At 36.4% G+C, this 12,508-nt stretch overlaps 1 protein-coding gene across 1 annotated transcript in view; it reads right to left on the bottom strand.

The window, feature by feature from the left end:
* DNAH7 (dynein axonemal heavy chain 7) overlaps positions 1-12,508 on the bottom strand; it is a 344,809-nt gene that overhangs the window by 79,804 nt on the left and 252,497 nt on the right. The window contains exons 47-48 of the mRNA XM_017538741.2: positions 7,991-8,154; positions 784-938 (exon numbers count right to left, since the gene is read on the bottom strand). Coding sequence (XP_017394230.1) covers positions 784-938; positions 7,991-8,154 — 319 coding nt within the window. The remainder of the gene's footprint in view (positions 1-783; positions 939-7,990; positions 8,155-12,508) is intronic.

Below are 12,508 nucleotides of genomic sequence, written 5' to 3' on the forward strand. Positions count from 1 at the left end.
TACCTGTCCTGGAGCTAAATAAGTTGTAGTTTCTTAAGTATTTACCTTTATTTGGTCATGTAAATAGTCAAAATGTGATGGGCTACATGAATTCAAAGCATGACTAATAACCCCAATTTACTCAAAACACAAGTTTTGTGTTTTTTTGTTTTGATAAATGTGACATCTGCAGAAGGGCTGTGCTGAAAAATCGTTTGTCATGCTTGTAATCTCTCTACTTTAGGTGGCACATAATAACCAGGTACATAAAATCTATACTGTCCTCTCTGCACTTCTATAGGGTAAGCCGAGAGAGGAATACATAGACAACTGAACTCGTGTTGTGTTAACATACTATTGTCATATTATCATGGGAAACAACAGACATAAATTAAAACAGTTAAATTAGGGGAAGCATCACAAATGAATCTTAAGACAAAGAAAACCTCCTAACCCTCTGGGAGGTTTATAATCTTTAAAATTCTCATCTGATTAATTATCGTTAAATAATGAAGAATGTTAACAAAGTCACCATTTAACATGAGTCTAGGCCAGGTGCTTTAGGAGGCCAAGGAAGGCATTTGGCATAAGCCCAGGAGTTCGAGACCAGCCTAAGAAACATAGCGAAACCCCACCTCTACAAAAAATACAAAATTAGCCAGGCATAGAACTGTGCACCTATAGTCTCTCACCTACTTGGTGGGCTAAGGTGGGACGATCGCTTGAAACAATTTATATAGTTTTGGGTTAACTGTGCCCTCTCCAGACAGTTTTGCCATGTATCTTTGTTATTCAACTACATACCAGGAGTACCAAACTGGATGCAATTTTCCAGAGTCCTGACATAGTCAGGATCACTAAGTTTAATTACATGAAGACTATTGGCTTTTTCCATGTTCTTGATCCATTTGTTAGCCTGACCTTGAGGATCTATCATCAGAGGCCACCTTCTTGCATTCCTGAAAAAAAGGAGAAAGATGATGCTGGTCAAGCCATGATTTGTTTCTACACTATTTAATCACGTTCACATCACATGTGGCTTTCTAAAAGTTTTCCCTTTATAGTAATATTTGACCTTTTTAACTTATGAGAAACTATGTTCTTAAAACAGAGACATGTAGATCGAGTGGGCTATCTGAATGGCAACTACAGAAGTCATCCTGCAAAGGTAACACAAGTTCTTACATTTTTTGGAAAATTACAATTTCTAAATGTTAAATTACACTTTTGAAAATCTTTGCTGCTCTTGCTAGTTATGTCACAGTGACACCCATCAAGAGGACTGTGTTGTAAATAAGGAAATTCCAGTTCTTCACTAAGCCCTCCCATTAATTAATCATGTGACCTTGGGTAAGTCACTTTGCTTCCGAAGTTTCTACCTGTTATCATTTGTACAACAGGGAAAGAGGTTGGGAATATCACAGCTCCAAAATCTAGATGATTAAAGAAATAATTGCCTAACAAAAAGGTAAAAAGCATAATTTTGTATCATGTAAACTTCATAATATCCAGGGACACTTAAGTGTTAACACAACGGTTGACCCAATCTTTGTTTCCAACACTTGTATATTTAGTGTCATATATGTAGTTCATTACATATTTGCTTTATGATAAGAACAAGAGCAATACCGCAGGAAGAACCCAGTTTATTTTCTAGGGTATAGTGGAGTTACAGAAGAGCTTATCAGTATCTGCAATTACCATATGACATCCAACCACATAGCTTTCTGTCTTGTGTGAAATGTAGTTGGCAATAAAATTACTATTCTTTTTCCTTCTCTTAGAAGTTTCAATCAACACAAGCCATTATCCTGGCCAATTTTCTAAAGATTCTGCCACACCCTTCAAAAGTAAGCAGAGCATGGGAAGTATGACATTCTAATGAAATTAAGCTTCCATATCATGGGCAAACACCATACAAATTAAATAATTCTACAAATTGAAATTCTTTAAGAGATTATCACTGCACAGAAAATACTTGTCCAATAAGTAGCATTTCAAAATCAGAGGAAAGGACTTCTGATGCTAACCAAGATGGGCTAGGCTTTTTACAGCCTATCTTCTTCTCTGATTACATCTAAAAATGTTGAACAAAATACAAAAAGCAATTACTTGCAGATTCTAAACAGTAAATAAAAGTGAATGGGAGGAAAGTCCTAACTTGAGGAATTATCAGTAATGGGGTAGTGAGCTTTCCAAGGTTTTTTTTTGTTTTTTTGTTTTTCTATTTTCTGGCTTAGTGGGGGAACTGTGCAGCAGGTACAGGTAGCAATAACTCAAAATAGAGAACTGAAAAAAGGACCATCTGTGAGCCAGAAAGTGTGAGCATAAATCCATGTTTTGTTTCATGTTTTGCTTTTTCTCTCTTTATTCTCTTTTGTCTCTACCCCAAGGTTAAACCTACTCACAGGACCGTATTACCACGACAGAAGAAACAGTGGTGCAGTTACCTAAAACGCTGAGCAAAAACCTGTCTCTCTGGATAGAAATAAAAAAAAGAGGCCCCTGTTGTGCACAGAAGATGAGGGAAATCTAAGTATTTTTCTCTCTTTTCTCTTGCCACTTTGCTCCCAGTGTTGGCACGAAACTGTGCAATAGCATGGGAAGAGAAAACCCTGAAAGAACTTCATCACTTTGGCCAGAAAAATGTATACAAAAAGGTGCCCCTGCGATATGGAAAGTGGGGTGGAGGGTGGGGGAAATTCTGAAGAGGGAAGACCTGAAGCTGTGCATGCATGGAACACATCTAAAGTAGCATATCAGAGGCTTTAAAAAATATCATAAATCCTACTCCATTTAACTCCTGAGTAATGAATGCCGAGAAGTAGATTCAAATAGTATAGTGAAGGCTTACAAATCTGAACTGACATTGAAACATCACCCACAGAAGAAAAGCTGAGAGTTGTGATCTAAACTTAATTGAGTCATTTGAGTACTAAAGCAAAAAATCAATCTTGTCCAGAGGATTTTAGCAGGACCCAGAGTCTCATATTCAAAATTTCCAGGATACAATCCAAAATTAACACACAAAGAACAATGATATGGCTAATTCTCAAGGAAACATAGATTTGAAATTGCCAGAAAATAACCTTAAAGCAGGTATTATAACCATGAGATGAAGGTGAACAAATACTAGGAATAGAAGGGAGTTTCTTTCACATGATACAAAGAAGTTACAAAACTTATAGCTAATACCATATATTATAGTAAAAGACTGATTTTCTCTAAGATTAGATAAAAGGCAACAGTGTCAGAGTTCATCAACCCTATTCATCATTATACTGGAAGCCCTTGTCAGCGCAATAAGCTAATAAAAAGAAATAAAAGGCATACAGATTAGAAAGTAATAAGTTAAACTGTCACTAATTGCAGACAGCATGATTGTCTACATATAAAATATCCCAATAAATCTGCATAAAAGGTCCTAGAATAAATGAATGTATGAAGCTACAGGGTAAAAAGTCAGTATTTAAAAATAAACTACTTTCCCAATGAACAACTGAACACAATCTTTTAAGTACCACACAGAAAAAAAGAAATACTGGGTATAAATCTAACAACAAAACACTGATGAAAGAAATCAAAGAAGACCTAAGTACATGAAGAAATACACTGTGTTCATATGTTAGAAAATGTGCTAAGTTGTCAATTCTTCTCAAATTGATCTGTAGATTCAATTAGTACCAATAAAAATCCCAGCAAGATCGTGTGTGGTCATTTAAAAATTGATTCTAAAATTTATATTTAGAAGTAACAACTAGACAAAACAATTTTGAAAAAGAAGAGCAAACATGAAAGCTATACTATCTGACTTTGAGACTTAGTATGCTTCAATAATCAAAGAAATACGGTATTTACATCAAGACATATAGGTCAATGGAACAGAGAACTCAGCAAAAAAACCCACATGTATGTGAACCAATTATTTTCAACAAAGATGTAGAGGCGCTTCCTTTCCAGCCCCGACCCCGGCCCTATAGTCACTGAGATGTTGATGCCTAAGAAGAACCGGATTGACATTTATGAACTCCTTTTTAAGGAGGAAGTCAAGGTGGCCGAAAAGGATGTCCTCATGCCTAAGCACCCGGAGCCGGCAGACAAGAACGTGGCTTCATGTCATGAAAGCCCTGCAGTCTCTCAAGTCCCGAGGCTACGTGAAGGAACAGTTCGCCTGGAGACATTTCTACTGGTGCTTACCAATGAGGGTATCCAGTATCTCCATGATTACCTTCATCCAGCCCCGGAAATTGTGCCTGCCACCCTACGCTGTAACCGTCCAGAGATGGGCAGGCCTCAGCCTAAAGGTCTGGAGGGTGAGCGGCCTGCAATACTCAAGAGTGGAAGCAGACAGAGATACTAACAGACGGAGTACTGTGAGCACTGGTGCAGACAAGAAAGGCGAGGCTGGGGCAGGGTCAGCAACTGAATTCCTGTTTAGAGGTGGATTTGGCCGTGATGCAGTCAGCCACCTCAGTAAAACTGAAGAGGATTATTTTGCATTGAATAGCCAAAAAAAAAAAAAAAAAAAAAAAAATAAAAAAAAAAACAATAAAAAAAAAAAAAAAAAAAAAAAGATGTAAAGGCAATCTGTTTTTTAAAAAGGATAATGTTTTCAATAAATTGTGCTGGAACAATTGTGTATCTCCACTGTCTCTCTCTTTCTCTTCCCTCCACCTGCAACACTCTCTCCCTATATATATGTGTGTGTGTAGTTACACACAGACGTTTTATTGTTCCATATCTAGTTAATAACTATATCAAACTTATTTTCCCCAGACAATAGTCTTAACATAACATCTTTTTCTATTCAAAGACAGGATGTTTGTGACTTCAGCTAATATCCAATTTTAAAGATTTGGGCTTCCACAGACTAACATATGAGATGAATAAAATTTTAAAGGAGATATTCTTCAGTGTAGATGAAAAGAAAATGGTCGTTTAAAAAAACATACTAACAATTGTGGAAAACTGTATGCAACAAACAGATTTAAATAGCTTCACTCTTTGGATGAATACAAATACTGAATTCAAAATGAACAAGCACTATATTTACTTGCTTACTTTTCCATTATTATTTTGTATTTTTTTTAAACAAGAAAATGTTTTTCTCCACATAACCTTTCTCTTACTTCCTCCATCAAACATTCTTGAATCTGCAAAGGCTTTAAAATCAGTGGTTCCCAAATGGAAATTGAATTTTTATAGCACTCAATGTTCCAAGTTTTGACAGTGTGTATTCTTTTGTTACTGTCTAGAGAGGATTGTTATTTGGTGCTTTTGTGGATTTTTTGAAAATACAGACTTCTAACAGTGAAAATACACATTCACAGCAGTCTTATGGAACACAGATTTTGAATAAAAAGCAGCAGTACATTTCAGAGTTTTGATATTTTCCTTTTTACACACACACATAAATTCATAAAAACAGACAAAGTAATGTGTTATTCTTCTCAGTTATTATTGCTGCTGAATTAAACCTAATATATCTCTCGCCTATAGAAATGAAAAAACTTACTTTTTAAAAAAGCAGAGTTACATCAAATATAGGTCTGATCTAATTACCAAGATGTTAAACAATCCTAATCCTTTACCCGGGAAATGTTCAGATAACAATATAATTACATTTAATGTTATCACTAACCTTTGAAATTTTAATTAGACAGGGACCTTTAGGTGTCAATCGCCCCAAAAGTTAATTATTTTCTAACTTGCCCAAATTTTATAGATTATTCCAGTTTTCCTAAATAATCATCTTCACTTAGCTGAGATAATATGTGAAAAGCACTTAGCACAGGATTAGGTCCTCAGTGAGTGCTCAATATTAGATATTATCATTGTCGAGCACTACACAGGTAAAGAAGATACTTAGCTGATATTTCAAAGTGATCACTCTAAACGTATTTACTGAAAGCTTTCGGTATAAGATTATCAAAATATATTGGAAAAAGAAGCCAAAAATGAAAATTGTTAATATTTTCTTCTTAGTATAGTTGTTACCATAACTTTTTGCTAACATTTCAACATTTTTACAAATGAATAGTAAAGATATAGGGGTTATGAATCATTAACATCAATCGCTATCTCCATCCCTCCCAAAATGTGAGTGTGTTGTCTTGAAAAATAACCACTGAACAGTTTAGGATCTTATATGCATCAACAGTTCCATTTTTTTGAAATATGCTAGACTCAAATGTAAGGGTATATTAATTTGCTACAAAGTAAGATGCAATTTGGCCTCGGATGATGGATAAAGTAGTTATAGATATCCTGCTAGAAAGAACCATAATATTTGCAAGTCAAAACAATGACTACCACTTCAGTAACTACCAATATGTAGGACATGACCAGCTACATTCACAAGAGCTTGAGAAGAGCTAAAGCTCTTTTCTGAGATAAAAACAGTAACAATAACAAAAGCAGCAAAAATTTGACTATTTTTACGCTTTAGTTAATTGGTTCAACTAGACAAAAGTCAAAGTAAATGTTAGACTTCCAAAATTTCAAAAATCTCCCACCTGTGTCAATCTGTAAGGTATATTCTAACACTAAACATCAACACAAACTGTCTGCATGCCACATGTTAAGTAATTCAACAATGAGCTTCCATTCTGTGCTTGGTAAAAGGCACTTAAAAATCTGCTACAATCTTAATTTTAGCAGCCAGCTAATACACATATTTATCATTGATCTAGATTATCTAATTTCTTCTTGGATTAATTTAGATTATTGCATCAGAGTACCCAGTATTTTAGTTCCCCAAAGTAAAGCTTTGTAATCTTTTCTTTAAATAGACAAAATAATTAAATTTAACTTTAGCTCCTTGGTCTCTCTAGCTACAGTTTATTTTGTGAACTCACAAGAACTATGTGATACAGCTTTTTCTTTTTGCCTTAGTTATCAGAAAACTTTGAATTTAATGTTGGGCCCAGCTTTAGGGATTAGCTTGTCTCAAATTCTAACAGTAACCACTCCTTTAACTTCCCCTAGGTGGTCTCATCAGATTTTATCTTGTTTTATATTATAATCATATTGCATATACCTCAAATTCTTATAAAACAATTTAGTAAATAAATGCTAAAGAAATCCATATATCAGAATAATTTATTGAAAAACAAATGTGTTCACCAGGGTTTTAATTTGTAAAATGATTTTCATAAATACTACATACATAAAACTTAGGAATAGTCTCCACATTTAGTGTTTACTTCTATTTTAAAAGTTCACATGCCACAACCATTTTTACTTTAAAAAGTACCATCATATCAGTTACTTTTTCATAGTAACCTAACAACTAGTCAAAATAGTCATGTAACACAGCGGTAGTTATCTGTGCTATTGTTAACATGCTAAAACCCCAAGAAAACCGGCTGAGTGATAAAAGGCTCATGGTAATGTGAACTTGGAAATAACAAGGTTGTCCTCACACTGTGATAGGCTGAAGTCCTTGGTTTCTGGGATGTGAGACATTGAGGAGAGGGTGAGGCAGACAAGCCTTTAATAATCTCCTAGCCCAGTCTACACAGGATTTCCCTACTAATCAGGCAATTACAGGTATAATGGCTACTAATCGCTATCAGGATAGGACCCAGAAATACACCCATCTAATTTAAAATAGTCCCACACTACAGACTAAGACAGAATTTGGAACATCTGCAGAATCACCATCAATGATGCACTGCTGCACACTTCATTAACCTCTAATAACAAAACCCTGTATTTTATGGGAATGAAAATTTTGGACTTCCCTTACTTAAGGCAGGGTTTTGCTCTATTTGCTAAAAATTAATTTTTAAAAATTAAGTAAAAGTCATCTGGTTGGTTTGTTTACTTATGCGTCTAATACTCAACTATTATTAATAGGAGAAGAAAGTGATTATTCATAATTAATTTCACTAATGAGTGAAGTAATTTTTTAATACTGTAAAAGTTTGCACCTAAAATTGTTAGAAGGCACACAGATAAATCTACTGATTATTTGATAAACACCATTTGTGAGAACAATTTTTCTTACATTATGATTATCCCATTATCAATGGAAAATGAGTCAGAAGGTAATCCAGCAATATTCCAAGTTCGAATTGTCACAGCTTCTCCCAGGGTACCCATAAGGGAATAATCATCTGAGCAGGGGATATTTCTTCCTTTGCACAAAGTTGTCCACTCCTTAGTTTGGTTCTTTAGAACATACACAGAAAAATAAAGAAATGAGACTGGCGGTTACCAAAAGCATGCTTTGTAATTCTTCCATTTATACTTTATTCATTGATTCAACAAACCATTGTAGAAACTCTACCTCAAAAATGATTTGTGTTTCTCCGATTCTTACTTCAAATAAAATTCTAACTTAGAAGGTAAGCTATGTACTCAACATATTCAATGTTGAGATAAAGTCTAGACTGAGCACTTAAGTCAGAATTTTGTATCTGGAAAAAATAATTACCAATTGTTATTCTAAAGCTTCATTTTCAACGCTATTCCTATCAAACTAACAATGACATTTTTCACAGAATTTGGGAAAAAATATTCTAAAATTCATATGGAACCAACAAAGAGTCTGAATAGACAAAGCCATCCTCAGGAAAAGGAACAAAGCCAGCAGCATTACATTATCTGACTTTGAACTATACTGCAAGGCTCCAATAACCAAAACAGCATGATGCCAGTGCAAAAACAGACACATAGACCAATGGAACAGAATAGAGAGCAGAGAAATAAAGCTGTACACCTACAAGCATCTGATCTTTGACACAGTCTATAAAAATAAGCAATGGGGAAGGGACTCCCTATTCAAGAAATGGTGCTAGGATACCTGGCTAGCCATATGCAGAAAATTGAAATTGGACCCCTTTATTACACCATATACAAAAATCGGCTTAAGATGGATTAAAGACTTCTATGTAAAACCTAAAACTATAAAACCTTAGAAGAAAACCTAGAAAATATCATTTTAGACATAGGTCCTGGTAAAGATTTAATGGCAAGGATGCCAAAAACAATCGCAACAAAACCAAAAAATGACAAATAAGACCTATTTAAACTAAAGAGCTTCTGCACAGCAAAATAAACTATCAGAAGAGTAAAGAGACAACCTACAAAATGGGGAGAAAACATTTGCAAACTGTGCATCTGACAAAGGTCTATATCTAGAATCTATAAGGAACTTAAATTAATAAGCAAAAAAAACAAACAACCCCATTAAAAAGTAGGCAAAGGGCATGAACAGACAGACACTTCTCAACAGGAGACATATACGTATCCATAAGGATATGAAAAAATTCTCAACATCACTAATCATTAGAGAAATGTAAATCAAAATCACAATGAGATGCCAACTCACACCAATAAGAATGGCTTTTGCTAAAAGTGAAAAAACAGCAGAAGCTGGTGAGGTTGTGGAGAAACGGGACTGCTTATATACTACTAGTGAGAATGTAAATTAGTTCAGCCATTGTGCAGAGCAGTGTAGTGATTTCTCAAAAAACTTAAAACTATTATTCAACCCAACAATCCCGCTACTGGGTATACACCCAAAGAAATAAAAATTGTTCTACTATAAGGACACATGCACGTTGTGATGGTTAATACTGTGTGTCAATTTGATGGGACTGAAGGATGCAAACTATTGATCCTGGGTATGTCTGTGAGGGTGTTACCAAAGGAGATTAACATTTGAGTCAGTGGGCTGGGAAAGGCAGACCCACACTTAATCTGGGTAGGCACCATCTAATCAGCTGCCAGCACAGCCAGTATATGAAGCAGGCAGAAAAAACATGAAAAGGCTACACTGGCTTAGCCTTTCAGCCTGTATCTTTCTCCCATGCTGGAGGTTTCCTGTCCTTGAACATCAGACTCCAAGTTCTTCAGCTTTGGGACTCAGACTGGCTTCTTTGCTCCTCAGCTTGCAGACAGCCTATTGTGGGACCTTGTGATCCTTTGAGTTAATACTACTTAATAAACTCCCCTTTATATATGTATCTATCCTATTAGTTCTGTCCCTCTAGAGAAACTAATACATGTGTATGTTCACTGCAGCACTATTCACAATAGCAAAGACATAGAATCAACCCAAATGGTCTATATACACAATAGAATACTACGCAGCCATAAAAAAGAATAAGATCATGTCCTCTGCAGCAACACGGGTGTAACTGGAGAGCATTAACCTAAGTAAACTAATGCAGGAAAATAAAACCAAATACTCTATGTTCTCACTTATAAGTGGGAGCTAAATGATGAGAACACATGGACACAAAGGGAGCAATAGACACTGGGGCCTACTTGAGGATGGAGGGTGGGAAGAGGGTGAAGACTGAAAAACTACCTACCAGATACTAAGCTTATTACCTGGGTGATAACATAATCTGTATACCAAACTCTGGTGACACACAATTTACTTACGTAAAATACCTGCATGTGTACCCCTGAACCTAAGAGTTAAAAAAAAAAGAACAATAAAGCATCACTTTACAAAGTTGTTAGGACCACCACGTTTTTCTAAGTATTTTCTTTATGTTACAAATATCTAGCATATACCATGATAGAAAAGTAAATCCATTTTGAACCAGTAGGAGAGATGGAAAACATTTACTTCTGACTCACATGCTCTGTGAGGGGCCATGGCAGGGCATTTCAGCGCCAACAAGGATCAGGGCACACACAGCAGTTTGTGAGACTCTACCTGGGGGACAGTCTGCAGGATATGCAGGAACCAGGGGGGTATAAGCCAAGGTTCCTATTCAGAAAGTCAAAAGTCAACGTCCAAGTTGACTTTACAGATCAAATATTTCAGAAATAGGGAACGACATAACTGGAGAGAAAACAGAAGAAGGCAAAAGGAAGGTGGATATGTATGGTGCTGGTACCAGCCTCTGGGTTGATGAGGGTGTTGGGTGCTCATAGATGGCACTGGCTGAGAGGGCGTGCTGGGCACTGCCATCTCCCTCAGGCTCTTGCTAAGTAGGCTGGGCCAACATTCCTTGAGGTTTGCACAAGAAAGGCCATCATGGTTTTGGGGGAATTGATGACATTCATGACCTTGATAAGCCCGTTAATATTCTATAGAATGCCCCACAACTGGCTCTGTATGATGTTCCATCATGATTCATTTCAGGTTATGCATCTTTGGCAGGAATATCACAGAAATCATGTGCTCTTCTCATTGCATCCATCAGATGGCACACAATTTCAAATTGTTCATTTACTGATTACACTAATTTTTATCACTTGATTAAAGTGTTGTCTGCCAGGCTTCTCTCTCATAATTATATGAGCTTATGTGTGATTATAGATTCTTCAGATGGTGGGATGCAATGCAAAGACACTCAGATAAATGAAAGGCAGAACTCTGTTGTTACAGCTCCAAATGAGAGAAGGTCGTACATAGGGCCACATGGGGTATTGTCAGGAGACAGAGTAGCAGCAAGCCAGGGCTGTGGGAGGCAGTTCATAGTGGTAAATGGGATGGAATTAGCTGGGTTTCATAGGTTTCCTGGGGATTGGGTATTCTGAATCATTCTGTGGGTGCAAGGAAGAAGGGGCTGTCTCTGGTATCTGGGGGCCTCTGGAAGCTAGCTAGCTATTGTAACCCAGGAGCATAGAAAATAAAGGAATAAAGAAAATGGTTGGGGTGAGGGCTTAGCGAACTGCCCATGAGAAAGAATTCCAAGTTTTTAGCTATTATTTAAAATGGTTAAGACAGCACTTGTGAAATACTATATTATAGCCTCCCAACTGTTAAATTGCTCTTTTCCCCATTCCCTTTGCAGGTAATAAGATTCTGCAGGCAGATAACTTTGAAACCATGAAAACGTCCTGTTTTTTGTCAAACATTCCATTTTTTCATTATTAATTTATGTCAGCATAGATTCATCTTTTTCACATTTTATCTAATGAATTATACAATGTTACTGCCACTATTTATTGTGATGCTGAAATTGTCCAAAATTTGGCCAGTGGGAATACCCTTATGCTAAATTTTGTGTCCTTTTGACATGGCGCCATCTTTCTCTGGGTAATTCCTTACTCTTGCTCAAAAAAGACATTTCAGGCTTGTGTTATAGTGAAGTCCAAGATAGCCAAAGATGACCTTCCTACTTTAAGCTCAGCTGACTAGCAACCATAATTCCATCTCCTAAGTCCCTTTGCCATGTGACATGGCATAGTTACAGGTATAACACTCAGAGGTGAAGATCATAGGGTCCCAAATTCTGCCTATCATAAGTACTTAATAAATATAATCTGGCTGTTTTATTTGGTTGCTGAGGAACAGATGGTATCGCTATGCAGGGAGGAGGGACAGATAGCATTTCCAATTTGAGTTCTGCAGACAGTTGCTTCTGGCATGTTTTATTATATTTTTTAAATTTAATGGTTTTTGTCGAGATGGAGTCTCACTCTGCCACCAGGCTGGAGTGCAGTGGCATGATCTTGGCTCACTGCAACCTCTGTCTCCTGGACTGAAGCAATCCTCTCACCTCAGCCTCTAAGTAGTACTGGGACTACGGGCACATATCACCATGCCCAGCTTTTT

Source organism: Cebus imitator, unplaced genomic scaffold, assembly GCF_001604975.1.
Source record: "Cebus imitator isolate Cc_AM_T3 unplaced genomic scaffold, Cebus_imitator-1.0 Scaffold113, whole genome shotgun sequence".
In the NCBI taxonomy this organism is placed as follows: Eukaryota; Metazoa; Chordata; class Mammalia; order Primates; family Cebidae; genus Cebus; species Cebus imitator.